This window comes from Sminthopsis crassicaudata, chromosome 6, assembly GCF_048593235.1.
Source record: "Sminthopsis crassicaudata isolate SCR6 chromosome 6, ASM4859323v1, whole genome shotgun sequence".
Taxonomy (NCBI): Eukaryota; Metazoa; Chordata; class Mammalia; order Dasyuromorphia; family Dasyuridae; genus Sminthopsis; species Sminthopsis crassicaudata.
Genome location: NC_133622.1, coordinates 252368536 through 252396445, shown reverse-complemented (window position 1 = coordinate 252396445; position 27910 = coordinate 252368536). Strand labels below are relative to the sequence as shown.

The 27910-nt window shown below is 57.6% G+C and overlaps 4 protein-coding genes across 9 annotated transcripts; 2 read left to right on the top strand and 2 right to left on the bottom strand.

Annotated features, from left to right (window-relative positions):
* Nucleotides 1-131: 131 nt before the first annotated feature.
* On the bottom strand, nt 132-4236 carry AIP (AHR interacting HSP90 co-chaperone). The gene is made up of 6 exons (XM_074272605.1): nt 3214-4236; nt 2425-2604; nt 1310-1498; nt 688-864; nt 468-609; nt 132-373 (listed from the first exon to the last, which is right to left on the bottom strand). The coding sequence occupies exons 1-6, from the start codon at nt 3310-3312 to the stop codon at nt 171-173; spliced, it is 990 nt and encodes a 329-aa protein (XP_074128706.1). The 5' UTR covers nt 3313-4236; the 3' UTR covers nt 132-170.
* Nucleotides 4237-10010: 5774 nt separating this feature from the next.
* Nucleotides 10011-14062, top strand: TMEM134 (transmembrane protein 134). 6 transcript variants are annotated; one of them, XM_074272598.1, is made up of 7 exons: nt 10017-10465; nt 11033-11097; nt 11174-11266; nt 11569-11645; nt 12444-12488; nt 12687-12740; nt 13016-14062. In XM_074272598.1, exons 1-7 carry the CDS (start codon nt 10307-10309, stop codon nt 13096-13098), a joined length of 576 nt encoding a protein of 191 aa, XP_074128699.1. In that variant the 5' UTR covers nt 10017-10306; the 3' UTR covers nt 13099-14062. The 6 variants fall into 6 exon arrangements, with proteins under 6 accessions (XP_074128701.1, XP_074128703.1, XP_074128702.1 ...); XM_074272599.1 differs by having other exon boundaries at nt 10019-10465; nt 11177-11266; XM_074272600.1 differs by lacking the exon at nt 11569-11645 and having other exon boundaries at nt 10011-10465.
* Nucleotides 14063-14068: 6 nt separating this feature from the next.
* CABP4 (calcium binding protein 4) lies at nt 14069-20191 on the bottom strand. Its single transcript, XM_074275988.1, has 6 exons — nt 19790-20191; nt 18821-18851; nt 18466-18609; nt 17301-17410; nt 16853-17000; nt 14069-16715 (listed from the first exon to the last, which is right to left on the bottom strand). The coding sequence occupies exons 1-6, from the start codon at nt 20189-20191 to the stop codon at nt 16687-16689; spliced, it is 864 nt and encodes a 287-aa protein (XP_074132089.1). The 3' UTR covers nt 14069-16686.
* Nucleotides 20192-22392: 2201 nt separating this feature from the next.
* GPR152 (G protein-coupled receptor 152) lies at nt 22393-26851 on the top strand. Its single transcript, XM_074272597.1, has 3 exons — nt 22393-22649; nt 23421-23636; nt 24845-26851. Exons 1-3 carry the CDS (start codon nt 22641-22643, stop codon nt 26207-26209), a joined length of 1590 nt encoding a protein of 529 aa, XP_074128698.1. The 5' UTR covers nt 22393-22640; the 3' UTR covers nt 26210-26851.
* The last annotated feature ends 1059 nt before the right edge of the window (nt 26852-27910 follow it).

Below are 27910 nucleotides of genomic sequence, written 5' to 3'. Positions count from 1 at the left end.
GCCGCCCCCTCCCTCCCAGGCCCCCAGGAAGGACCCCACGAGAGGGGGCGCCAGAGTGAGCGGCTGAGCCGGAATTCGCACCCAGGCCCTCCCCCCACCCCCCGCGGGCACAGAGAGGCCGGACTCGGGAGGGCAGATAAATACGAGATTTATGCGGGGGGCGGGGCGGGTCACGAGAAGATGCCCTGGAAGCGGGCCTTGTCCTCCAGGTCCTTCTGGCGCAGCCGCTGCTGCAGCTCCCGCAGCTCGCGGCTCACCACCGGGCCCAGCGCCGGCTGCAGCTGCAGCACTTTGGCGAAGTCGGCCTGCGCCTCCTGCGCGTTCCACACGGCCGCATGGGCCTTGCCCCGCTTGAAATAGGCCTTCACGTTGTCTGTGGGAGAAGTGCGCAGGGGGTGAGGGGAGGGGCGGGGCCTCTTCTCCCCACCCCCTCCTCAGTGCCCCTCCCCCGGCCGCCCCGCACTCACCCTCGTACTTATTGAGGATGGAGGAGCAGTGATCCAGAACCTCGTAGTACTCCTGGGCCACCAGCTTGCACTGGCAGTAGTTGAGCAGCAGCGGCGTGATCTGCAGGTCCAGCTGGATCCAGTCGGCAGAGCCGGGCTGCTCCTGGGGGCGGGCAGAGAGGGGGCGTCAGCGAGGCGCCCGGGGGCCAGGGCCGCCCGGGGCCCCTCTCCGGGCCCCCACCTTCATCTGCAGGTTCTTGAGGCAGGCGATGGCGTCGTAGTACTTGACGGAGGCCTCCTTGATGCGCCCCTCCCGGTATAGGCGGTTGCCCTCCTCGTGGATCAGGGGGACAGCCTTCATCTTCTCCTCGTCGCTCATGGCCCACGGGTCCTGCTGGTACGTGCCCGGAGCCTCGACCTGCGGGCACAGGGGGCGGGGTCACAGCTCGAGAGGGCATCGAGGCCCGGAACAAGGACGAGGGCATTCCCACGGAGGAGACCCTCCCGTGCCATCCTCTCCGGGGTCAGAGCGGGGCCCTGGAACGCAGACCATCCAGGCTGGGAGGGGCCTCAGGACGAGGGCCATCCGAGCCGCAAGGGGGCGTGAGAAAAGGGAACATCAGAGCTGGGGGGCCTTGGAACATGGACCGTTAGAACCTGGGGGCCTTAGAGCATGGCAGCTGTGAGGGGGCATCTACACATGTATATAACTAGAGAGAGAGAACAAACATAGACCATCCATGCTACAAGGGGCCGTGAGAACACGGAACATCACAGCTGGGGGGTCTTGGAACATGGGCCATCCAATGCCCCTGGGGGCATCCCCCAGCCGGTGCCTCCCAGGGCGTCCCCTTGAGCCTCACCTTGATCATTTCTATGTGGAAGATGAGGGGCTGGGGGCGCTGCTGCAGCTCGTCCAGGTCGGCGTGGCCCAGGGAGCTGTGCTCCTGCATCTGGGCGATGCCGCAGCAATGCCGCTGGCCCTCCAGGGGGTCCTTGCCCGCCGCGATGTTACGGAGACTCTTTGATACCAGCGGGTACAGGACCACGTGCTGTGGATGAGGAACAAGACGTTAGAGCTGGGAGGGGGCTGGGCATAGGGGATGGCAGGCGGGGAGGGACCTGTGACTGTGAGAGCTAGACATAGGACCAAGAATGTGGGACCCCAGGCGGTCAGAGTAGAGGGGTCTAGACTCACTGCCCACTGCCCGGCTGCTTTTCGGCCCGGGGACCAGTGGAGCCTGGACGCCTTCTCCCAGGGGCCCAGAAAAGGGGGAGGAAGTGGGGGGCCACCAAAGGTGCTAATGGACCAGCACACCCAGAGGCCTGATGTCCAGGAGGTGCCGCCCCCTCTGCCCCCCCCACCAGATTTGGAATCTGAGGCTCATCACAGGGAGGGGGCTCCCGGGGGGAGGGGTTGCAAAAAGGCAAGTTTGGGTTCCACATCAGGAAGAAGCTTCCCAGTGATGCCCGAGGTCCGCACCAGGGCTGTCCCCACTTCCTGGAAGCTCTGGGGAAAGGCCAGAAGACCCCGGGGCAGGGACTGGGGGGCGGCTTTCTTCAGGCCAGGGCTGGGTGGCGCTGCGGGCCTCCATGAGATCCTGTGATAAGGTCCTGGCGAAGCTGGCCCTGCCCTGGGGCCCAGGATTCAGCTGGATAAGGGGGCCCCGGGCGCCCAGCACAAGAAGCCGATGCTGAGGTTACGTCCATTAGGCCGGTGCAGCGGATGCGCTGGTGGGGGGAGCCCTCCGGCCCTTGGGGCTAAGCGGAAGTGACCACTCCAGTCCCGTCTCCACTCTGCTGACCGCTCCGGCCCCCCCCCATGTCCCAGGGACTCTAAGACCGCTGCCCCGCCATCCGGTCTGCGCCCCCCACCCCGCTGACCGCCGCCCGCCATCTCCAGGTCCTGGTGACCTCAGAGCGCTCCCGCCCATCTCCGCCGGGGTGACGCCCCCCCTCCCTCTTTCCCTACCCCCACCTTGACGTCGCACAGGAACTCGGCCACCTCCCCGGGCCGCATGCTGCGCACGATGGTCTCCCACACGGGCAGCTTGAACTGCTTGCCCAGGATGAGCTCCATGGGCTTCCCCCGCTGGCGGCTGTCATCGATGACCGCTCCCTCCTCGTCGCTGCGCAGGGTCCGGAAATGGAAGGTGGCCTGGGGAGGGGGGGGCAGCCGGTCAGCCGCCCGAGATCGGGGGTCCCCGCGCCCCCCCGGGAGGCCCTCTTGTGGGGCCCCTCTGGGCGAGGGCGGGGGGGGGGGGCCGATGCCGAGGGGGACCCCGGTAAGAACAGCAGCAGGGTAGCACTTCCCGCCCCGCAAAGCGCTCCGTGCGTGGGTACTGCAGGAGAACAAGCTGCTACCGGCCTTCCCATTTCACGGAGCGAGAAACTGAGGCTCAGCTGTCCCGCCGGCCCATTCCTCCCGAACCTGGCACAGACCATCGGGACAGGACCTAAACCTGGGCTTCAAACCCCAGTCCCCAGCTGGCCCTGCACGGGGCGGGGCCTCCTGCTCGACCACAAGGCGGCGCTGGAGGACCAATGACAGGCAACGCCCAGGACGACAGGGGCGGTGTTTAACGACTAGGGGCGGAGCAGACGCGCCCGGATCCGCCCCCACGGCAAGCTCTGGCCAATCGGGGCGAGCAAGCACGTGAGTGCTGCGGTCACGGGCCAACGGGGTCCCTGAGGTTGCGCGGCCGCCCGCTCCGGCGCCTCCCCCCGCCCCGTACACATAGCGGGCCCGCAGAACGGCGGAGAGTACCTTGGTCCCGTCCTGGAAATCGGGCAGCTCCCCGGTGCCCTCCTGTACAACCCGCTTCTCGATGCCCTCTGCCCGCAGCTTCTTAATCAAGTCCGCCATCCTGCTTCTCCGATGCTCTGCTCTCGGAACCTTCCGGACGATCTCGGCAACTTCCGGAAACGCTTCGTTTTGGCAACTTCCGGAACCGCAGTTTCGGAAACTTCCGGAAACGGCTGCGGCTCCATCTTTACTGAGGGTAGAAGCCAGAGAGGGTGGCACATGCGCAGATACAGCCCTCCTCCGCCCCCTGCTCCTTCCAGTTCCCTGGAGATGCGGCTTGGTAACTCTGAGCTCGGAAAGGCCGAGCAGTCACCAAATCGGCAAACTAGAGACTTTTAAATCTAGCCCGGCTCCGCGGCGGAACCAGAAGTTCCCTCCCCCTGCGATGACGGCCCGAGGGCGCAATTTAGCCCTGTACTCGAAGACTTCTGGCCATGGAGAGCTCACTACCTCTCTGAGGATGGCGCAGGGTGTTCGGAAGTGATTCTTTTCATGAAGTCTTCCTCTTCATATCTCGCCTCACTTTTTCTGGTCCCGGCACCGGGAGAAGCACTAGGAGAGGCCCTGCTGGCCTATGTGAACTTGGGCAGGTCACGCGACCCCTCGTGCCTCAGTTTCCTCACCTAAAAATGAGGGTGGAGGGAGGGACTCGATGGACTCCAAGGCTGATCTTCCACTTAAAGGACAACGGCTCAGTTACTGGAACCCCTCAGTGTTCAGCGTCGGGAGAGATGTTTTCAAATGCTGCCTTCCACTTGCTACCTGTGGGATGCTGGCACAGGCTTTGGTGTTTTGTGAGGCAACATCTAAGCATCTCCCGTCCCTGTGCTTTAACCTCTGACCAGGATTGTCTTAACTTCCTGGGTCACTGCCACCCTTTGTACACGTTATTCCAACAGCTTTTCAGAAGTTGTTCAATGATTTCATGAACTGAATTTATGACATGACCTGCCCCAAAAAACTTTCATGAAATAAACTTTTTGAAAGCTATCTTTGCGTGTGTTTGGAAAATTAAAAGCTACTATCACATATTTTTAAAGATAAACTAGAGAAGAAAAAAAGAAATAAACTTATGTGCTGTTTCCAGTATGCTTCTATCCTATAAACTCGAAGTTACTGGGGGAAGGGAATGAGCATTTATGTAGGACCTACTATAGGAGCAGAACTAGGGGATCATTATACACTTCAACAGTGATACTGTATGAGGATGGATTCTGATGGAAGTGGAATTCTTTAACATAGAGAAGAGCTAATCCAATTCCAATTGATCAATGATGGACAGAATCTGCTACATCCAGAGAAGGAACACTGGGAAATGAGTGTAAACTGTGAGCACTGTTTTTGTTTTTCTTCCCAGATTATTTTTACCTTCCGAATACAATTCTTCCTTTGCAACAGCAACAACGACAAAATTCGGTTTGCACATATATATTGTACCTAGGATATACTGTAAGATATTTAATATGTATAGGAAAGCCTGCCATCTAGGGGAGGGGGTGGAGGGAAGGAGGGGAAAAATTCGGAACAGAAGGGAGTACAAGGGATAATGTAAAAAAAAAAAAAAAAAAAATTTACCTATGCATATGTACTGTCGAAAAAAATGTTATAATTATAAAATTAATAAAAAAAAATGCAACCTCAGCTACTTAATACTTACCAGCTTAATACTAAGCAATTCGCTTCATCCCAATTGCCTAAAACAAACAAAAAACAAAACAAAAAATAAACTTATAGGTCCCTATTATCTCCCAAACCAAATGCAAAATGCTTTGTTTGGCACTCAAAGCCTTTTATAACCCTAATTGCCTTTACCTTTCCAGTCATTTTATACTTTATTCCCTCACACTTTGTTCCAGTGACAACAGTCCCCCAACTGTTCCATGAACAAAATCCTCCATTTTCCAGCTCTAGATCTTTTTCTCAGACTGTCCCTCATACCTGGAATTTTTTCTTCCTCATCTCTTCCCACAGACCTCACCAGTTTCCCTTGTCTTAGCTGAAATTCTGCCTTCTATAAACCCTCTTAATTCCCAGTGCATTCCCTCTGCTAAGTATTTCCTGTTTATCCTAGCTTGCTTTGTTTGCTTCTTGTCTCCCCATTAGGTGAGCTGCTTGTGGCCTGAAACTGTCTTTTCCCTTTCTTTGTATCCCTAGAATTTAGTGTAGTTCCTGGCACACAGAAGGCACTTTATAGATGTTTCTCGATTGGTGCTTCATGTCCAGATCCTCCCCAAAGCTCCTCACTTGATGTAAAAGCCTTCCTCTCTCTCCCATCATCTCCTCTTGGCCTCTCTCTTGCCATGTGATCATCCCACATTCTCTTAGTGTCTTTCAGTACCTTGATGACCTCCTTTACTCCTATTCTTTTTTCTGAGTTCCTTTGTGTTTATGTCCACCTTGTCTTTTTCCATTGTCATCTGTGTGGCCATCATCTTTAGGGCCCAACATCTCATTGCCACACAGAACATGGATTAATTTTTTAAAGTACATATTGAAAAGCCAGGCTTTAGCTTTACAGCCAGATTGGAATGAGTGAAAGTTCTTTGCAGTTTCCCAAAGGCAGCCTTTGCGGCCCTTCATTCTCTTTTTCATCTCTGGGCCCAGTCCCACGTCCATCCATATTGTCTATCCCAGACACAAATACTACAAGTCAGATTCTAGAATGACCCTCTGAGGCATGTAGAAATCTGCACACTAGACATTTTCATCCACTTGGTTTTTCTTGTGTTGATGACTGGACAAGATAGTGGATTTCTCCCAAGAGGCTCTGCAATCCCTTTGAGCTCAAGGCAACCAATGAAATGTAAGCCTTGGATGAGAACACCTAGGGACCTCACTGGCCACAGAGAATCACACCTTGACCCTCACTGTGCTGGGTGAGCACTTTTGTGGAGCATGCATTTTTTTTTTAATTTTATAATTATAACATTTTTTGACAATATTTTTTTTTTTACAATTTTTTACAATTATTTTTTTTTACAAAAAATTTACAAAAAAATTTTACAATTTTTTACAATATTGACCCTCGCACTCCCTTCTATTCCCCTCCTTCCCTCTACCCTCTCCCCTAAATGACAGGCAGTCCCATACATGTTAAATGTGTTATAGTATATCCTAAATACAATATATGTGTGCAGAGCCGAATTTCTTGTGGCATAGGAAGAATTGGATTCAGAAGGTAAAAATAACCTGGGAAGAAAAACAAAAATGCAAACAGTTTACACTCATTTCCCAATGTTCCTTCTCTGGGTGTAGCTGATTCTGTCCATCATTGATCAATTGAAACTGAATTAGATCTTCTCTTTGTTGAAGATTTCCACTTCCACCAGAATTAATCCTCATACAGTATTTTGTTGCAGTATATAATGATCTCCTGATTCTGCTCATTTCACTCAGCATCAGTTGATGTAAGTCTCTCCAAGCCTCTCTGTATTCCTCCTGCTGCTCATTTCTTACAGAACAATAATATTCCATAACATTCATATACCACAATTTACCCAACCATTCTCCAATGGATGGGCATCCATTAATTTTCCAGTTTCTAGCCACTACGAAAAGGGCGTGCATCTTTTTTTTTATGCCCTACCTGATATCTGATCATTGGGCAGTTTTGTCTGTTGTTACATCTTCTAAAGAATTTGGAATGGAAAAAAAAAACAAAACAACCTTTTTTATTCGATTATCTTGGGATATAAATGTGAGGTGTTGTTATTATCCCCATTTCAGAAGTGAAGAAACTGAGGCAGATTCCATTCAGTGATTTGTTCAGGGTCTCACAGGTGTCTGAAGGTGTACTGGAACTCCTAATGCCAGGCCTAGTCATTTGTGCACTGTGTCGCCCTCTAGCGGCCTCAGGTGAGCGCACCGGCTAGGAAAGGCACCCCGGATTCCATTTGGTCCCAGCCCAGGCATGGCACGAACCAATAATGGATCCGACGGTTTGCAGCAAGAAGTGCAATTTGAGTAGAGCTTGGGAGGAGGGCCGGGACCCCAGAGGCCGAGTTTAGGAGGCAGCATCCTGGGCAAAGGGGCCGGAGGACCCGGAGAAAGGGGACAGCCTGGGAAAGGGGGGGGGCTGAAGGAGCAATGTGCCCTAGGGACAACGGCTGCTTCTCTCAAAGGCAATAAGGAGTCGCTGGCCATTCTTGAGCAGAGGAGTCCAGTGGTCAGATCCGTGCTTTAGGAAGGTCCATCTGGCCGCCTGGGGAGGCTATCCTCATCCTGCTAGAGAGCCCCAGGCCAAGGCCAGAGGTAGAGTGGGGCAGCTGCCCTTGGATCTGGCCACTGATTCTCTGATGATGGGGTGGGGTGAGGGAAACTGAGGAACTGATGGAGACTTTCAAGTGGCCTCAATGGGGTGACTTAGTGGAAACACAGAGACACTGGGAGAGATGGAGGGGAGGAGAAAGAGGAGGAAGAGAACCCAGTGGTGCAGCCTCCCCAGCTCCCAGCAGGAAAGGGGGGGTAATGCCAAACAGTCCAGGAGGCTGGGGCTTGCAGGTTGTTAGCAGCTTCTCCTAGTCTCATTTTGTTGTAAAGGTGACTCGAGGTTCATGAGGAACTTTGTCGGTTCTGGTGAGTCCTAACAGGCTGGAGATGGGAGGCCTCCTGTCGCCTTCCGCTGGTGCCACTACCTCAGTTTCTCCCCACTCCAATCTTTCTTCCTGCCAAGCTGATTTTCCCAAAATGCACATCTGACCATGGCTTTGCTCTCCCCATTTGTCTCCTTCTCTCTCTTCCCTTTCTGTCTTTGACTATCACCCTCGATTGCCCACCTGCCTGTCTCTTTCTCACACACTCTCACTCAAACACACTCACACACACACACACACACACACCCCTCAATAAATTCGATGGCAGTGTACCCAAAGAACCATCTCAGAAGCAGGAAGACCTGGGTTCAAGCACCATCTTTGGCTGGGTGACTCTGGGCAAGTCATTTAACTTCTCAATGCTCTAAGCAACTCTCTGACTCGTGGTTCCTCTTTCATTCTCCAAGAGGACCCGTGACATCAGGAGGGTGATGTCTTGCCTTGCACGTGAATGGGCTGTGAGTGAGGCACAGCTGTGCAAGGCACCAGCCTTCCTCTGTCCTCCAGAGCCCCCTGAGTCCAGTGGCAAGACATCATTCAGGACAATTAGGGATGGAGACCGGGCCCTTCCCTCCTAAGTGGAGGTCTTTCCCAGAGGCAACACCCATTCAGTGGCTAAAGGCTCCCAGAGATCATAGATTAAGAAGAAGGTGCTCAGCTGCACTCCTCCCTGGGAGTTCTCCAGGAAATCTCAGGTTTGGTCCCTCCCCCCAGTTCAGCCTTTGAATTGATTGCCTTTGTAAATGTCATTTTCCTCCATTCAGATAAATCAGGTGAAGAGGAAGGATGGGGAGGGAAAGGGGGGGGGTCATCAGAACAGCATCTTCTCTGTCTAATGAGATGACAAGGCAAACAGGGGTTTGGAAGCATGTGGGGACACCTCCCCATGGATCCCGACCTAGAGTCAGAAGGACCTCAATTCCAGTGTGACCTCAGATACCGAGTAGCTATTTACCGTTTGCCTCAGTTTCCTCATCTGTAAAATGAGGATAAATGATAGCACTTCCCAAGGCTCAACTTAGTTCTAAATCATGTAGTGGGGGTGGGGGGCTGAGAGAAGGGGGGTGGTTCTGCAACTCCTCTTTCTTCTGGGCTTGATTGACCTTCAGGAGATAGGATTTCCTCCTTGGAGAAAGAAAAGGATAATCCCCAGTCCTGGCTGCTAGGTCCTATTTATAGGGCACAGCAGAGCCAGGGGTTTACCCCGGAGTGCCACAGGAAGGGCGGGGCTTGATCTAGAGTCCAAACCCCCTGCTCTCCAAACTCCAGAGTGAGTCAGGAACCAGATGGATGGCACTGGGAAGAGTTTAGCTGAATAAGTGCAACACGGAGAGGGAGAGCCTGTGGTTCTCGGAGTCAGTATGGAGTGGGATGGCCTATGGTTCTCGGATCGGGGAGAGCCTGTGGTTCTTGAAGTCAATATGCAGCCCGCAAGGTTCCCTTTCCATCTGAGTCTCTAGATTGTATTGGGAGGAGGGAAATTGGGCATAATTCTGGGGGAAAGAGCCCCAGGGCAGAATGTCGAGGTCTCCCTGAGTCCTTGCGGAGCAATCCAGCCTCAGGTTCCTCCCGGGGCAGCTCAGGAACTCTTCCAGAGCTCTGGGATCTTTATAGACTTCCGCAGTGCTTTGTGCTTTGGGAATTTTCTGTGGCCAGAAATAAAGGCTGTCCTGCTCTCAATATATATTTGTTACCTCAAGTGCCTAGAAAGGAAGGGCATTAGATGCGAAGAATATCGGCTTTTCCTGGTGTAGATGGATACAAGAAAACAAGAAAAATGGAAAATTGTCCCCTTGGGACCCCGTCCCTAACCCCCCATTCAGGGTGTCGGGTGAGCTCTCTGACAACCCAGAGCCGGGGGCAGTCACGAGTAAATGTTTGAGTCGGAAGTCCGGACTCCAGGCCCGGCACTATCCACTGCACCATCCGGCTGTCTGTTCTTAGAAGATAATTAATGGCCGATTGTCGTTCAGCGAGTTCACACAACTGACTCAGATGGAATTCACAGGCCACTGGAACCGTGGGATCTTTTTCAGAGGAACAGTTTAATGTGGCCTCCCACATCAATACTCATAAGTGAAGGGGAGTTTCCTCCTTCCTTCTTCCTCCTCTCCGCTCCTCCCTCCCAGCTCACCCCCACCCCTAACTGGCGCCCCTCCCTCCTCTTCCACCCGGGGTTAGGTGAAGCTATCCGGCCATAGGCGGTTGACTGCTCCTGCCTCGTCTCCCGTGGGGGGGTGGGGACCCTAGCTCCTCCTCCCCCCCCTCCCCCAGCAGCCCCCTTCTCCCCTCCCCCAGCCACTCCGGGCTGGAGCGAGCGGCCGCGTCCCGGGAGGCGGAGGCGAGGTTCGAGGTGGCTCCGGGTGCCGAGTGGTCGGCGCAGCCCAGCGGCGCGCGGCCCATGGGGCTCTGAGGCCGGCCCGGGCGGCCAGCTGCGGGCCGCTCCATGCGGGCGCCGAGCCATGAGCGGCGGCCGCTCCGAGTTCAGCATCGATGATGCCTTTGAGCTGTCCCTGGAGGAGGGGGGCCCGGGAGCCGGGGGGGCCCCCGCGCGCTTCGGGGCGCTGCACTTTGAGCGCAAAAGCGAGGAGGGCGAGAAGCAGTCTCGTCTCAAGTACCAGGTGAGAGAACAGCGTCCGCCTCCCCAGGTCCCTGGCCGGCTCCCCGGCTTCTCGGCCTCAGTTTCCCCATCTATAAAATGGGAGCATCGCGCTGGATCCTCACCAAGGCCCCTTCCAGCTTCGAATCCCAGGATCTGACTGGGCCCCAATCTGGCCCCAAGCCCAAGTCATAAGCCTCCAAACTGGAGGAGACCCTGGAAATCAAGCCCCCCCCCCCCATTACACTTAGGGAAGACGCGCTTCCGAGGCCCTGGAGTCCCTTCCTGGCGAGCGGCACCTTCCCAGCCAGGCCCCTTTCCCTTCCGTAAGCACACGCCGCCCCCCGCCAGTCCCCCTGCGCCCCCAGAGAAAGAGCCCCGGCCCGCGGCAGCCCTGCCTGGGCAGACACCTCAGGTCGGGCTCAGCCTCCGAGCCTCCCGCCTCGACCGGTTTCGGTTTCTGTGAATCATCCAACTCGTCGGGCTGGTGGCAGCTGGCGGAGGCCGGGCCGGTGGGGGAGGGGGCCCCGGGATCGCCCCTCCCCCGCCCTCCCCGCCGCCCAGCCATCCCTCGGTTGTTTTGGAGCAGAACTTGGAGAACGACGAGGACGGGCCCCGGATCCCCTCGGACCCCGACGGAGCTCCGAAGATCAGGTTAGGGCTGCCCCCGCCCCCCGCCCCTCCCCCAGCTCCTGGCGGGAGACCCCCTGCTCAGTGCGGCCTCTCCCAGCAGGGACTCCGGCCCCTCCTCCACCCGCAGCTCCCAGTGGTCCTTCAGCACCATCAGCAACGGCACCCAGCGCTCCTACCGGGCCTGCTGCAGGTGAGCGCGGCCCTGTCCCGCCCCTCCCCCGCTCCCGCCCCGCCCCTCCCCCTCCTCCGTCCCTGCTCTCCCGGAGCCCGCTCCTGCCCCTGCCCCCTCCTTTTCTAAACTCGGCCCACGGGGGCACTAGGCTTCCAATGCGGAGACCAGTCAATCCGCCCCTGACTTGTCTGTGACTTTAACCTCTTCGGGACTCAGTTTCCCCCGGCGTAAAACGGGAGGGAGGGAGCCGATTGGCTGCTGCCTTTACAACCGCGATGTGATGTTTGCCGCCCTGTTTCTGACTTTTGGTATGGCCGCAGCTGGACCCAGCACCCTCTGATCCAGAAGAATCGCCGGGTGGTTCTGGCCTCCTTTCTGCTGCTGTTGTTGGGCCTCAGTGAGTGTGGGACTCCGCGGCCTGCCCCCTCCCACCCGAGGCTCCCAGCGGCCTTCCCATTTTGCACTGGGGGAAGTGGAGGGGGGGGCTGGGAGGGGGAGGGAAGGAAGGAAGGGGGGAGGTCCTGCTTCAGGTAAGATGGCCCCGGGGCTTCCTTCCCGCCTCCTAATCGTGCCCCAGAGACAATGGAGACCGTTTAGGCTAATGAGCAGCGGGGCCTCTGGAGATAAGGGAGGGGCTGGGGGCCCCAGTTTCACAGATACTTCCACCCCCACGAGTCTCCTTGCCTACAGTCCTGGAACAGTGGCAGGAGCTGGGCCAGACCCCCATCGTCTCCGCAGAGGGGACCATGTGCCCCGCTCTAAGCTAGTGGTGGCAAGGCCCCAAGGCAGCGATCGAGGAAGCCCCGGGGACCCCAAGGAGCTGATGCCCTTCTAGGGAAAGCCCCTCCCCCAGATTCCCATCCCCAAAGCAAGATGGGGGAATGGGTGTGTTTGGCAGAGGTGGGGCCGAGAGGGCAGTAGTGGATCTGGAGGCAGAAAAGCCCCCACTTAATGTCTGAGTGACCTCTGGGCCTCTGTCTTGTCAACTGGAAAATGGGGGCTTGGGCAGGCTGGCCTCTAAATCTGACTCTGACTGGGGGGTGGGGAAGATCCTGAGGGCCTCCAAGGGGGAGGGGGCCCGGGAAGTATTAAGGGGAACAATCCAGGGATCACCAGAGTCTCTGACCTAGCACCCTTTTCTCCCCCCCACCCCACTTCTTTCCCCCCCATTTCTCTCCTGGCCTTCAAACTGAAGTACTCATCCTCACCGGGATAGGACTGCAGGTGAACCCTTCTCCAGGTGAGCACCCTGATCTCCTTCCCTGCAGTTTATTTGTACTTGGGAGAAGGAAGAACAGGATTGGGAAAGAGAAAAGAGGCTCCTTCCTGGGCTCTGGGGATAGGATGGCTGGGCCCTCGGCTGCCTCCTGCCCATTTCTCTTTAGTCTGGGCCCAGAGCCTGGGCTGGAGTCCAGCCTGCCTACCTCTCCCCCTGCAGGCGTCTCCAGTGCCATCTTCCTTGTCCCTGGCTTCCTGCTGCTCATTCCTGGAGGTGTGTCCCAAGCCTGGGGGGAAGGGGGAGCCCTCCTTTTCCTGGGGTCTGGGAGGGGGAGGGGAGAGTCTCCACTTCCTGGGGTCTGGGAGGGGGAGGGTCGGGTCTCATCTTCCTGGGGTCTGGGGGAGAGGGGAGAGTCTCCACTTCCAAGGGTCTGGGAGGGGGGGAAGGGTCTCTACTTCCTGGGTTCTGGGAGGGGGAGGGGAGGCCACTTCCTGGGGCCTGGGCGGGGGTGATGGAGGCCAAGGTGCTGACAAGCCTCTCCCTTCCAGTCTACCACGTCATCTTCATTTACTTCGCTGTCAAGGGCCACCGAGGTTTCCAGTTTTTCTACTTGCCTTACTTTGAGAAATGAGCCCGGGGCCCGGCTGCTACGTCAGCAGCCCGGAAATGACTGCAGCTGGCCGGATACTGAGGCCAGTCACTGAGGCCGGACAACTCCAGCCTGGGCAGGAGGAAGAGGCTGGGGAAGGGGCCTGGCTGGGGACGGATCCCTTCCCCCTCCTGGGATGCAGAGTGGAAAGAGACCTCTGGGCTTGGCTCTTCCCGGAGAGGAGCAATAACCAGTACCTTGGCCAGAGGCGGCCAGCTTGGGGGGCAGCAAGTCTGGATCCCCACCCTGGCCTCTGCCTCCTGACCTCAACACCAAGGCAGCTCCGACCCTGCTAGGCCTCTGGCTCCTAACCTAGGCCTTTGGCCCAGGACCCCTGGGATCCGAGCTTTGCTTTTTCTCAGGAAGTTTCCTGCCCCTGTCCCTCCTCCTTCCTTAGCCCGTCCAGTCTTCAATCCCGGTGCCTTTAACTTATTAGGGGGCTCGAGGCATCCTTGCATTCTGGGCCTTCTGTCTCAACAAAATGGCTTTGATCCTGTCTGGGAGAACTGGCTCTTTCCTCCCTACTCGCCCTGCTTCTGTCCCCACTCTCGGCCGCCCCCAAGTGGCCAAGTTTAAAGACTCCACCTCTTAACTCAGGCACCCGACTGGGAGGATCCCCATCACGCAGAGGCAGCTGACCCAGAAGGGCTTGGTTTACCGAGGGCTTGGCCGTGGGTCCCTGAGGTGCAGCCTTGGCTCTGCCACTGTGGCTGGAGGGGGACCTCGCCCCTCACCAGGCCGGCCTTTTTTCCGGCTTTCTATCAGCTTTATATCGCCCTCACTTCCAAAGAGATCCCAGCTCCTTTCCTTAGAGAGTCTCCTCTTGTCACATGATTAAAAGGAAATGGAGGAGCAGGCTGGTCACATATGTACTATTCCACACCTGTTGCCTGCCCCCCTCCTGCAAAGGGTTGCCCTCAGGAAATAAAGGTGAGAAGGTTTGGGATTTTTATTTGTTTATTTTATTTATTTATTCTAGCACAGACCCCACCCTCTCGTCCAATAGATCTTTCCCTTGTAACAGAGCATAACACAGCAAAACAACTGGGTGGCCAGTGCATGACTCATTCAAAACTTGCAGCCCACCACCTCCGCCTAAAGGTCTGCAGCTGGCTTCACCACTGAGCTGTCACTGCCTCGGTCACAGTTCTTGAGTCTTGCTCTTCTAGTTCTTTATAGAACTGGGGTCCTCCTGGAAATTGTCTCATGGTTCGATTTTCTTGGCTTTGGGTCATTCCATACAAAACTTTGGATTGTTCCTATTTCTCCCTACACAACATCCCATTGGGTTCCACGCCCTTGGGCCTCTCCCTCCCCTTCCCTGGACTCTGGATCGGGGACCTGGCTAGTGAGGGAGGAAGGTTCCCGGCGCTCTGGAAGAACCCTTCACCTCTTTCCATCCTGCTCATGCCAAGTCCTGGGATCCCGACTATATCTCAAGGGATCCTGGCCCCCTCCAGAGGCTGGCAGTAGTCCTGGGCCTCCACACGCAGATCTCTGAGGAAGGGATCCCCAGGCTCTCTTTGGGCTGCCTCCCCTCTGGTTTCTAGGAAGCTCTTCCTGGTACCCCCTAATTCACTTCATTCACTGCTGCCAGTTGTGCCCTCTGGGGAGAGGGGGGCAGCCAGCAGCACAAGGCTGGTCTCTCCTCCATTAACCTTCCATGCTTGAAGCCGGCTTAGGGCACCCCCAGGTCCTTCAAGGGCAGTAACCGTCTTCACTCTCCTCTGGGCCCTTCCTTTTTAAACTGTGAGGCCCAGAACTGGGCTCAACACCCCGGAAGCTCCCTCAGAGTGGCTGAAGCCTTCCCCGTGAGTGTGTGTCTGAGTGTGATTGTGTGTGAGTGCGTGAAGGTCTGGGTCTGGTCAGGCGGCCAGCCTCCCGCTGCAGGACCCGGGGAGGAGCTTTAAGTTGGCCCCCTGGGACGACGAGCTCTGGATGCGGGTCCAGAATGGATTCCTCGGGCCCTAGGCCTGGGGAGAAGGCTTGGCACCCTCCCCTCCTGCGGTCACCCCTTCTAAGAACAGCCCACTTCGCCATTTTCCAAGGGCTTGACATGGAGAGGGATTCCATCTGATTCTCATAGCAGCCCTGCCAGTGTATCCCCATCTCCTAGATGGGGATCTTCAGCCTCTGGCACGCGGCTCACCAGTCAGAGGCAGGATCTGCAGGCTGGCTGAATGGTCCAGAAAGGGAGGCCAGATCCTGCCTCAGGCCCTGACTATGCAGATAAAAGATGGACGAATGTCCGTCTAATGGGGGGAGAGGAGCACTTGTCTCCATCCCTAAAAGGGCAGCGCTCTGCAAACCCTGCAGTGAGTGATTAGGAAGCCAGAGAGGAGGGGCTGGGATTTGGGGGGGAGGGGCTCTTGTGCTTGGGTGCCACGGGAGATACGCTTTACTTTGGGTCCCAGGACTTGCAGGCACAGAGGGAGCTGGACATGGAATACAGGGACAAAGGGAAGGTGCTCCATCTGTGCTCCCCCTCCAGAACTCTTTGCCGGACACGTGGTCCGGCCCGGGCCTGGGGGCTGTTCCGCACCTGTAGCCCTCCTTCCTGCTTCTGGTATCGGAAGCTGCATCCCTTAGGACCTTAGCCCCCTCCCCTCCCCGAGCGCGTTAGCAGCCCAGCTTTCTGAGTGCCAGGCTTTCCTCCCAAGGAGTCTGGGGGCCGGGCAGATGCTCTGGGGCCGGCGAGCGGGCGGCTTCCTCCGGGCCCCAGGGTGGCAGCTGGCCGAGGCGGGGGCCAAGGGCATCCAGAGACTGACGCGGACGGGGGAACTGGGGGCCGGCGTCCCAGTTCTTGGCCCGGGTCGGTCTGAGCCAGCCCAGAATGTGGGCCACGCCAAGGAGCTGGCAGGCCCTAGCTCCGGCTGAGCCCGAGCCCTTTCCTGTCGCTTCTTGGGAAGGGGCTGGCGGGGCCCTCTGAGCTCAGCTCTGCCGGGGGGAGCCGGGAGCAGCCAGCGCAGGAGGCGCCCAGAGAACCCATGCGGAGCAAGTCCCGAGGCCCCGGGGCAGCTGGAGATGGGAAACCTCGCCTCTGGGGGACCTCTGCTGGCCCGGCGGGGACCGCCGGAGCCCTGGTGGGCTGAGCTCTGGGAGAGCCGGAAAAGGGCGAATCCCGCTGGCTCCTGGCGCAGCTGGAGGCGCCGGGACAGTGGGCGGGCCAAGGAGGGCTTCCTGGGGAGGTGTGAACCTGGAGACAGGACTGGGTTCAAGTCCCGACTCTGCCATCAAGTGTGTGACGAGCTGCTCCCGGGGCAGCGGAGAGGACCTCGGAGCTGAGCCCGATCCCCCCTCTCACAACTGGAGCCCAAGGCAGTGGGAGGCGGGCAGGAGGGGCTCGGAGGCGGGGCGGCCCCTCCCGGCCCGGCCTTCCGGTTCCCTGCCGCACAGGCTGGGACTAGATGGCCTCTCCACCGGCTGAGTGGGGGGGGAGCCACGGGGCGAGGGGCGTGCCGGGAACGCTGGAGAAGGCCTCGGACTCCGCGGGGTCGGGGCCAGCCAGCGCGGTGACGTCACAGCAGGAGGCGCGCTGGGCCCGGTCTGGCCTCGGGCCGGAGCTGCAGCTTAAGGTGCTGACAGCATCATCACGAACTCTGGGGAGGGGGAAGCCGATGAATGTCTGGGCGGGGGGGAGGGGGGAAAGGGGGGAGCAGCGGGGAGTCCTGGGAGTGCCCCCGTGGGGGGGGGCGAGTGGGACGGGGCCCGGGCCACGTGCGCACTTCAGTCTCACCGTCAAAGTCCACGTGGCCGTCTCCGTTGAGATCGACCTCGCGAAGGATCTCCTCCAGCTCAGGTCCCACCAGGGGCTCCCCGAGCAGGGCCGGGGCGGCAGTGCGCAGCTCGGCCACCGTGATCCGGCCGTCCCTGTCGGCATCGAACTGCGGGAGAGCCGGGGAGAGGGGCTCAGACGCCTGCCCCTCAGGCCCCCTGAGAAAAGGGCTCACTCAGCCCCCTGCCCCGCCCCCAGGTTAAGGGCTCAGCCCCCCTGCCCCGCCCCCAGGGAAAGGGCTCAGCCCCCTGCCCCGCCCCCAGGGAAAGGGCTCAGCCCCTGCCCCGCCCCCAGGGAAAGGGCTCAGCCCCTGCCCCGCCCCCAGGGAAAGGGCTGGCCACTCCCTCTCTCACACTCACACACACTCACACACACACTCCCGCTCTCACACTCACACCGCTCTCCCTACCTCTCGGAAAGCGATGCGGAGCTCCCGGATGCCCAGCATGTGGGCCGTCTCCTCCCGGAGCTTGGGCGCCATCATCTCCACAAATTCTTCGAAGTCCACGCAGCCGCCCACTGCGGAGCCCGGGGAGCGTTAGCGGGCGGCCTGGGAGCTCTGTGCCCAGAGCGCGTCTGCCCGGAGCCCTCACCCTGGCCGGGCCTCGGCTCCCCTGCCCGCTCCCTTAGAGCCTCCCTTGCATTTGCAAACCTGGGAGGGGCTTTGCCCTGACTGCTCCTGCTACAGCCCGCGTAGACCCCACAGTCTCACTCCGGGGTGCCAGCCGCCCTCCCTCCAGTCCCTGCAATGGCCGGACTCGGTGGCTCTGTCCCCGTCTCTCTCTGTGGGTCCCTCTGCAGCCCTTCATACTGGGGGGGCTTCTCTGGGACCCCCGTCCTCCTCCCTCTCTGGCCATTCCTCGGTGCCTCTTGGCCAGGTCTTTGGGGAAAGCTGACCTCCCTGGAGACTCCCAAAGACCCGCCAGGGGCCTTCCTCCCCCTTATCTCACTGGCCGGCCTCCTCGGCCTCCACGGAGTCTAGGACAGAACCCCGGGTTGGCCCAGGGTTGGGCCAACTACCTATCAAAAAGTCCCACCGAGAGCGGATCCAGAACCCTTCGCTTGGTTTTTAAACCCTCCAAACACCCAATGACAGGCTTCCTTGCTCTTCCCCACCTCCCACCTCAGAGCCTTTGCCCATCGATGCCATGCTGCACCCCCTCCTCACCTGCTTGGTTTTCCAAGCATCCTTCAAGATTCTGCTCCAATATGGCCACCAGGAGACTTCTGCCCCCCCCCCCCAACTCCTACTTGTTAGGATTACTAAGTGAGAACTCGGGTTGTCTGGATAGTGACAAGGTGAGAATTCAGGTTGGACAATTACAAGGTGAGAACTCAGGTTGACTTGATGGAAGGAGCAGGCTCATTGGCTGAGGTGGTTCTTCCCAGAAGCCCTTGCATTATCCCACGCCCATTCTTTTCTTCCTCTAAGACAACCCGAGTTCTCACTTAGTAATCCTAACACCTACTCACACTCATACACACTCACATACACAATCACACTCACACACACACACTAACAATCATACTGGGCACGTGACCCCCGCCCCACGCCCAGGGTCTCGGACACTGACTTTTCATCTTGACATGCTGGGAGATCTCGATGAGCTCCATCTCGGTGGGCATGTAGCCCAGCGTCCGCATGCAGGCCCCCAGCTCCCGGTAGCTGATGTAGCCATCCTGGTCCGTGTCGAATTCGTTGAAGGCCTGGAACAGCTCTATCCGGGCCCAAGGGCATGATGGGGGAGAAAGGAAGGTCAGAACTCAGCACCCTCTCCCCCCATCACAGATGCAGATCCCCTGTGGCCCTACTGGCCCCCACCATCCATCTACACCAACACCAGGACCGGCCAGCCCCTGCTCATTTCTCTGTTCCCAGCTCCACAAGGTCCCTCCCCCCTCCCTGCCTCAGTTTCCACAGCAGCTCACCATCCAGCTCCTCGGGGCCCAGTTCCCGATCCTGCAAAGAGAGAGGTCAGAGAAAGTTCCCAAAGCCTCTGGCTCCTCCACTCATGCCCACTCGCTAGCTCCCGCCCCCAGGTGCCCTTCATGCCCGTCACTGTAGTCAGGGAAGGGGCCGCCTGCTCCGTGGGATGGGAAGAGCTGAGAGTGGGGTATGGGCTCCTAGGCTGTCACTCCCTCCCCCACCTGGGGGCCTTAGTCATCTCAGTTTCCTCATCTGTGAAACGAGGTTGAACTGGACTGAACTAAAGGCCTTGCCAGCTCTTCTAGCCCACGTCTGCCGGCGTTCCACAGAGAGGTTTCTCATCCCTTGGCTCCTGGGAGGCTTTTGGCAGCCCCACGAGTGCGGGTTGGCAGGGAAGAAACTGACCCCCCCCCAGTTTACAAATGCAGCCCCTGAGGCTCAGAGATGCTGTGACTGGTCCAAAGTCACTCAGCAATTGCTGTGCCCAGAACAAGCGTCCTCTCTAGCGCCAACACCTGGCCTGGGTAAGAACTGCCTGTGGGGGTGTAGAAACTGCCTTATCTAGATGCCCTGTTTCTCCAGGCCAGCACCAAGCCTGAGCAGAACAGCTGAGTGATAAATGTCCCCGAGATCAATGGCCCGGCCACTGCTCCCAGCCCAGCCTGGACCCCCATCCTCTCTCAGGGACCTGCTGTGGGGAGATTATCCGTGTGTGTGTGTGTGTGTGTGTGTGTGTGTGTGTGTGTGTGTGACAGAGACAGAGACAGAGAGAGAGAAAGACAGAGACAGTGTTTGGGAATGTGTGTGTGGGAGTGGGAGGGTGGTTGAGTAGGATAGTTTGGGGTCCCTGCCCCCCATCCCCCCTTACCAAGCTGGGGGCTCCCAAGAAAGAAGACGAGGCCAGAGAGTTCATCCCTGCACCCCCCAGGGGTGGGTTCCCAGCCCTATAATCCCAGCAGCCAGGCCCTCACCTTGCCAAAGACAGTGTTCAGCAGGGGCCAGTAAGCCTTGTGGGCAGGATCATGGTGAGAGTCGCCCCGGTGCCGATGAGACAGCCTTCGGGGGGCAGGAGCCAGGGCCGCCTGGGAGCCTTCCCCAGGCCCGGCCTCTCCCTCGGCAGGGCCCCCCACACTCTTGTCCACCTCGCGGCCCCTGAGGGAGGGCCTGTCCCGCTCCTCAGCCTTGTCCCCTCCACCTTTGGCTTTCGGGGCTTCCCCTCGCTCCCGCTCCCTCTTGCTCTTCCTCGTGCTCCAGTCTCTCAGGAGCCCCCCTTCAGACCTGGCCTTGACAGTGTCCTCCGAGGGAGGCTTCTCGGGGCCCCCACCTTGGCTCTCCCCTTCCTTCCTCGATTTGCTCCCATGCTTAGCAGCCATGCGGGGCCGGACCCAAGGGGATGGTGTGACTGAGTTCACGTACAGTCCTCAAGGATCCAGGAAAGCAGCTTAATTCCACCCTCCACCCCCACCCTGGGGACAGCAAGGCTGGGGTCAGGTCGCTGACTGGGGATTAAGGTAAGTAAGAAGGACATTGCCCAGGCTGATTACCCAATGGGGCTCAACCCTCTCCCGACCCCCGCCCAGGAACCACCGAGATGCCCAGCTCAGGGTCCCTGGGCCCCCTGGGCCCCCTGGGCTCCAAGCAGATCGAGACAGTAGAAACAGTGGCCAAAATGTCAATAGACTTGGGATGGAAAATGTCAACCATGGAGGGAGAGAGAGTCAGAGAGAGACACAGATACAGACACAGAGACACCCACAGAGAGAGACAGAGACAGAAAGAGAGAAACAGGAGACACACACACACACACACAGAGAGAGAGAGAGAGAGAGAGAGAGAGAGAGAGAGAGAGAGAGAGAGAGAGAGAGAGAGAGAGAGAGAGAGAGAGAGAGAGAGAGAGACAGGAGACACACACAGAGAGAGAGAGAGAGAGAGAGAGAGAGAGAGAGAGAGAGAGAGAGAGAAGAGACAGAGAGACAGAGACAGAGAGACAGACAGACAGAGACAGACAGACACACACACACAGAGCGCTTTGGAGACAATGTGGATGAAGGCAGATTTCACTTTTTGTCTTTTTCTCACCTTTTGTGCTGATTTTTCTTGCACAACATGACAAATATGGAAATATGTTGGAAAGAATTGCACATGTTTAACTTAAATGAGATGACTTGTTTTCTTAGGGAGGGGAGAGGGAAGGAAAAGGGAGAGAAATTGAGAACCAAAGTTTTGCAAAAGTAAATGTAGGAAACATCTTTACACACATTTGGAAAAATAAAATACCATTGAGAACAAGAAGAAAAAAAAAAATGAGTGGGCAGCTCAAGATCCCCCGCCAGTGCCCAGTTTCTCTTGGAAAAGGGAGGGCCTCCTGGAGTCACATTCGTTGGAAATCTCAAACTTTTCATGATTTAGAGAAGGTTGGGGCTTTTTGTTTGTTTGCTTTTTTATTTATTTGCTTCTTTGGTTGTATGTTTTTGAGAGGCAATTGAGATGAAAGTGACTTGCCCAGGATCACATAGCTAGGTCTCAACTCAAATTCTCCCGACAGCAGAGTGGGTGCTCTATCCACTGAGCCATCTAGTCACCCCTTGGAGCTAAGTGTGAAGGGCACAACCTTCACATTTCACAGAGGCCCGAGAAGGGGGCTCGGGGCCACACAGGCCGTCGAGACTTGAATCCAGGTTCTCTGATGCCAGATGTAGCCATTTCTTCTCTCTGAGGATCACATTCCTGTGTGTAGGAGAGTGAGAACGAGCCAATCAGTCATGTAGAAATGGGAGGGGTCGTTACAACATTAATGTATGATGTGACTGTTAGGTGAGCCCCCATACACCCTCCCCATCCCCCCAACTATTCCCATTTCCACTGGGGCCTTCTGGAGACAGCACTTCATGCAACTGAGGGATTTTAGGCTGTTGATATCAATTGATTAATCCATCAACTAGCCTTTCTCAAGTGACTAAGGGACAAGTGCTGTCCTAGGTGCTGAAGATACAAAAAACTTTACATTTCATTGAAGGAAATACCATGTACTTTTACAGACTAGAGGCAGGGCCTGAAATAAGGAGGATCTGAGTTCAAATCCAGCCTCAGACACTTAACTAGTTATTTGTCCCTGGGCATGTGACTTAACCTCTGTCTGCCTCAATTTTCTCACCCGCAAAATGGGGATAATGTAAAAATCCCTGGCAGTGGCAACAAAGAACAAGTGAGATAAGATCTGTTGGATGTGTGGCAAACCTTGAAGCTCTCTACAATGCGCGCTGCTGTTATTATTATTATTATTCACCAAAAGAAGGTGGCTCCGCTCCAGCTGGAAGACGAAGGAGAGGATGCCCTCCAGACGTGGGGAACAAATCCTGCAAATCTGCAGAGCTGCATGATTGGGAGGGGGACTCCTCAAGATGCTGGGACCAGCGGGCGCCCAGGGACATCACGTGCAGTCCCAATGGCTGGGCTGTGATATAGCTGAGGACCCACGCACACTGAGCTTGCTCAGGGCTCCATCAGTGAGTCAGGGGGGCGTCTCCCTCAAGCACGATGGAATGGGGGGAAGCTTAGAGCTTGGTCGGCCAGGGAAGACACCAAGGTCATGTGCTGTGTCCTGGACCGTCACTGTCACACCTTGTCTCGTAGCTGGACTTCAATGGCTTTGATGAGAGAGGGAAGCCGGAGCCTTTGGGCTCTGCTGCCGGAAATCCAATTCACCTGCAAGTCAAGACGTCATCTCCTGACATCACTGGTCCTCTGAAAAGCGAGTCCGTGGGGGCCACCGAGGCACATGAGCAAGGAGTATGATGGCCCAGAAGTTATTAAGCACCTACTATGCACCAGGTACTCTACAAAGAACTGAGTGTCCAAAGGAGAAAAAATGGAAAGAGAGGGAAGTGAAGGGAAGCGAAGCCCAGTGCCTTCTCTCACTCTCATGGGGCAAGAACGTGCTGGAGATGAGATCATTAAGAGGCTCCTCTGAGGAAGGAAGGAAGAAGGGAAGGAAGGAAGGAAGGAAGGAAGGAAGGAAGGAAGGAAGGAAGGAAGGAAGGAAGGAAGGAAGGAAGGAAGGAAGGAAGGAAGGAAGGAAGGAAGGGAGGAAGGAAGGAAGGAAGGAAGGAAGGAAGGAAGGAAGGAAGGAAGGAAGGAAGGAAGGAGGGAGGGAGGAAGAAGGAGGGAAGGAGGGAGGAAGGAAAAAAAGGAGAGAAGGAGGGATGTTAGCTGGGACTCAGGTGCCTGGGGAACCTCTGTGAGAGCAACCCACAAGGAGCCCAAGCCTTCCGAGGGTCCCTCAGGCCTCTGGCTGCACGTGATGAGTGAGGGCGGTCCTTGCTTCTCTCTGGCTCCCCCTTCTGCCTCCGGATTCGTCCCCCTGACGACTGATCTCCCCGTCCTGGAGAGAAGGGGGTGCTACTTGGCAGGGACCGGCCAGCTCCCAGGGGGGTGGGCTGGAAGCAGAGTTGCGGCAGGACCGGCGGCCCGGCTGGGGGAAGGGGGGCAGCCGCGGGACTCCAGAGCACTGCCCGGCAGGGACTGGGGTTAGAGTTTCTCCAGGAGAGGAGCTCTATGAATGTTTAATGGCCCACTGGGCTTGGGTTACCTCTCCCACCGCAGAAGTGCACAGGGCGACCGTCCACTACAACCAGAGCCCGGCCCCAGACAGACAGACTGGCAGACGGTGGCACAGCCCTGGGCCTTCGCTGTCCGGCGAGGGGAGCTGGAGCCAGCGCAGAGGAACTGGGAGCCAGTGCAGGGGAGCCGGCTTGTGTGTGTGCACCCAGCTCTCTGCCCCACTCGTCTGGGTCCCTGGTGGCCACTCCCCACGTGCTGGTAAGCCCATCTACCTTCAGGAGCCTGGTCAGGGCTTTGTCCAGGCCCGGGAGCTCTGGGGAGGAGCTTCCTAGGGTAGGGCTCTGGTAGGGTGACTTTTAAACAGAGAGCTTCCGACAGGCGAGTGTCTCCCCCCCACCAAGAGGAGTTGGCTCCTAGGCAGGAAACTGAAGGCAGAAGCAAAAGCTGATGGGATTTAATACTGGAAGGGACCCTCTCCTTTTACAGAGGGGGAAACCGAGGCCCAGAGGAAGGGAGGGACTTGCCCCAAACCTCACAGCTGAGTCAGAAGAAAGAACTCAGTCCCTGTTATTCCTCTGGGACCCAGGAAACTCATTGTTTCAAGAAGGATCAATCTGAGAACCCCTCCTGGGAAAGAGAATTCCAGTGTCTGCAAGAGTCTTCAGAGTCATGCAGCCCATTTTGCAGAGGGGGAAATTAGTGCTTAGGAAGGAAGGAAGGAAGGAAGGAAGGAAGGAAGGAAGGAAGGAAGGAAGGAAGGAAGGAAGGAAGGAAGGAAGGAAGGAAGGAAAGAAGGAAGGAAGGAAGGAAGGAAGGAAGGAAGGAAGGAAGGAAGGAAGGAAGGAAGGAAGGAAGGAAGGAAGGAAGGAAGGAAGGAAGGAAGGAAGGGAGGGAGGGAGGGAAGGAGGGAGAGAGGGAGGGAGGGAGGGAGGAAAGAAGAAAGGAGGGTGGGGAAGAAGGAAGGGAAAAAAGGAAGGAATGAAGGAAGGAAGAGAGGGAAGGAGGGAAGGAAGAGGAAAGAAAGAAGAAGGGAGGGTGAGGAGGAAGGAAGGAAAGAAAGAAGGAAGAAAAGAAAGAAAGAAAGAAGGAAGGAAGGAAGGGAGGGAGGGAGAAAGGAAGAGAGGGAAGGAGGGTGGAAGGAAAGAAGGGAGGGTGAGGAGGAAGGAAGGAAAGAAAGAAGGAAGAAAAGAAAGAAAGAAAGAAGGAAAGAAGGGAGGAAGGGAGGGAAGGAAGGAGGGAGGAAAGAATGGAAGGAAGGAAAAAAAGGAAGAAAGGAGGAGGGAGGACAGTCTTTTTGGGAGAAGCCCCCTGGCTCTGCAGTGTCCTTCCCTGAGGTTCTGGGAAATGGGCACTGGCAGTGAGGTTCAGCCCCCCCACCCCCCAGCACAGAGCCAATGCCGTGAAGATCTCACCTCCCTCACCCCCACCCCATCCCCCCTTCCTCCTTCTCTCTTCTCCCTGTGCAGGCCCATCAGCCCAACCACGCCATGGAGGCGGGCAGTGCCCGGCGGGCTCCAGCCTGGAGGCCGAGATCCGAGCTGGACGATGACTATTATCCCCAGGGCGGCTGGGACACGGCCTTCCTGGTGGTCCTGCTGCTGCTGGGGCTGCCGGCCAATGGGCTCATGGGGTGGCTAGCGGGCTCCCAGGCGCGGCTCAGGGTGGGCAGGCGCCTGGCCCTCCTCCTGCTCAGCCTGGCCGTCTCCGACTTCCTCTTCCTAGTGGCCACCGCCTTCCAGGTCATGGAGATCCGGCTTCAGGGCCACTGGCCGCTAGGAACGGCCGCCTGCCGCCTCTACTACTTCCTGTGGGGCGTCTCTTACTCGTCGGGACTCTTCCTGCTGGCGGCACTCAGCCTGGACCGCTGCCTGATGGCGCTGCTGCCCCGCCGGTATCCCTGCCGCCGGCCGGCCCGCCTGCCGCTCTGGCTGTGCTCGGGAGCCTGGGTGCTGGCCACGCTCTTCAGCGTCCCCTGGCTCATCTTCCCAGAGGCCAACGTGTGGTGGTACGACCTGGTCATCTGCCTGGACTTCTGGGACACGGAGGAGCTGCCCCTGAGGGTGCTGGAGATCTTCGGGGGGCTGCTGCCCTTCCTCCTACTCCTGGGCTCTCATGTGCTGACCCAGATCCAAGCGTGCCGGGTGCGCCGCCGCCAGCCCAGGGAGCATGGGGCCCGGACGCCCGGCTTCTCCCACGTGGCCTCCACCGTGCTCTCGGCCTACGTGGTGCTCCGGCTGCCCTACCAGCTGGCCCAGCTGCTCTATCTGGCCTACCTGTGGGACTTCTACCCCGGCTACTTCCTCTGGGAGGCGCTAGTCTACTCTGACTACCTGCTGGTGCTCAACAGCTGCCTGAGCCCCTTCCTCTGCGTCCTGGCCAGCACCAACATCCGGGCCCTCCTCCATGCTACGCTCTCCTCCTTTGCTGCTGCCCTGGCTGAGGAGCGGTTCGGGGGCACCATGCCCGCAGCCTCGCCGCCAGCTCAGCCAGAGCCCGTGGTCCAGCTGCAGCCGGTTCCGCCCCCCCAGGACGGGCCCCAGGTGAACCCCGTGGCCCAGGCCCAGGTGAACCCCACGGCCCAGTCCCAGCCAAACCTGGCCGAGCAGCCGCTGCTCAACCCTCCGGCTCAGCCCTCTGAGCCTCCCCCTGTCTCAGTCTCCGACCCCCCCCCTGTCTCAGTCTCCGACCCCCCTGAAGGACCCGCAGCGGGTCTAGCCACAGAACAGCCAACAGCAGCACCCCCAGAAGAGACAGCCGTGCCCCTGGCCCCCCAGGGGGACGGCTCTGGAGATGCTCCTCCAGAGGCATCCCCTACCCAAGCCCCCTCCTGAGAAGGTAGAGATGGGCTGGGGGGAGGGAAGCAGACAAGGCAGCCTTACCCCAGGGAGCTAGAGAAGCATCCATCCCTCGCCGATGGCTGAGAGTGGACGGAGAAGGGAGTCAAAGGAAAATCCCCCTTGATCACCTGAGCTGGAGGAGGCGACCCCAGCTCCATGGGGAGCGAAAGCCATAAGTTGCATCAAAGGAACCAGTGGCTCCCCTGGCCCGCTGACTTGAGGACTCAGAGCAGCAAAAAGGAGGGTGCTATTGGTCCCCTCCCCCCTCCCCGGAGCCTAGGAGCGGCCCCAGCCTCCCCGAAGGAGCAGCTTCTCAAACCCCCCGTCCCCTGCCGCCTCTGCCTTCCCACCAAATGCCAAGAGGAGACTGGAAATTCTGGGGGGGGAGCCCTGCACCAAGTGGCCTCTGGGACACTCTCATGGCTCCCTCCGAAGGGAGCCCTAGCAAATGGCAGCACCCAAGATGGAGCAGGTGGCGAGGGGTCAGCGGGAGTTACCCAGAAGGCCCTTTCCCCGAGTGCCCATGCTGGTCAGTGGGCTACAATTTGCCTGTTCCATGCTCAGCTTTTCAGGAAGCCCCCACTGGGGACCCGTCTGCCCCACTTTGCCTCCAGCCTTTCCTCTATTTTTACAGAATCTCGGGGTTGGAAGGCCCCTCCCCAGAGACTCATGGGAGGACGTCCAGAGCATCCCTGCTCGGGAGCGGAAGTGCCTCCCTCCAACACCCTCTCTGCCAGGCACTTTTCCTCTCTACAACTCTGTCTCCTCCGCTTTTCTGTCTTCTGCCCACCCACTGCTCCGGGCCTTACACTCAAGGGCCGAAGAAGCCTCAGCTTCCCTCTCCATGACAACAGGAACATAGGCCCAAGTCTAAGCTTCCCCACCGCCAAGCACGTCTCATGTAATGGTCCATCGAGACAATCGGACAAACATCCATCGAGTGCTTGCTGTATGTAAGCATTTTAAGCGGTCCCGATGCTCGTCCAGCCAACGGCTTTGCTAAAAACGTGGTTCCCAAAGTGGAGCACGGCTCTGCAAATGTGGGCGGATTAAAATGGCATTAACTCTCCTGGCTTCCATGTCATACATGTGACTCACCTTGATCTTGTGGACTACTCAGACCTTCAGATCTTTTTTTTTCAGATTCAAACCCCCCTCAGTTTTTTTTTTTTTTTTTTCGACACGTTTTCTAAACACACTTCTTCCATCTTGCTCTTGGAAAGCATGTGTGACCTAAGGGTAAGACTTTACATTTACCCTTGTCGAATTTCATCTTTTAAAAATCAGCCAAATATTCTAACCAGGTGAAATCACTCGGGATCTTTGGATCTTTTTGGATCTAGCATGTCCGCTGTCCTTCCAAGCTATGTAGCATTTGCAAATTAGAGAAGCGTGCCATCCCTGACAGGCAGCAGGGTGCAGTGGAGAGACCACTGGCTTCCCAGTCCGAGTAAAGCTGGGGTGGAGGCTTGCCTCGGCTCCAAACCGGCTGTGTGACTCTGGGCAGCTGAGGAACCTCTCGGTGTTCTCAACCAACTGTCCCCGCCGGCTTAGCGGGCCCTGACTCTCTCCATGCTTCTGGGTTGCCCATCTGCTTGTGGGTACTGAGGAAGGGACTTTCCCCACCAGGAGTTCCTTTATCCACAACTCTGGACCCTCCCAAAAAAATCCACTATATATAGATTAGTAGATTAT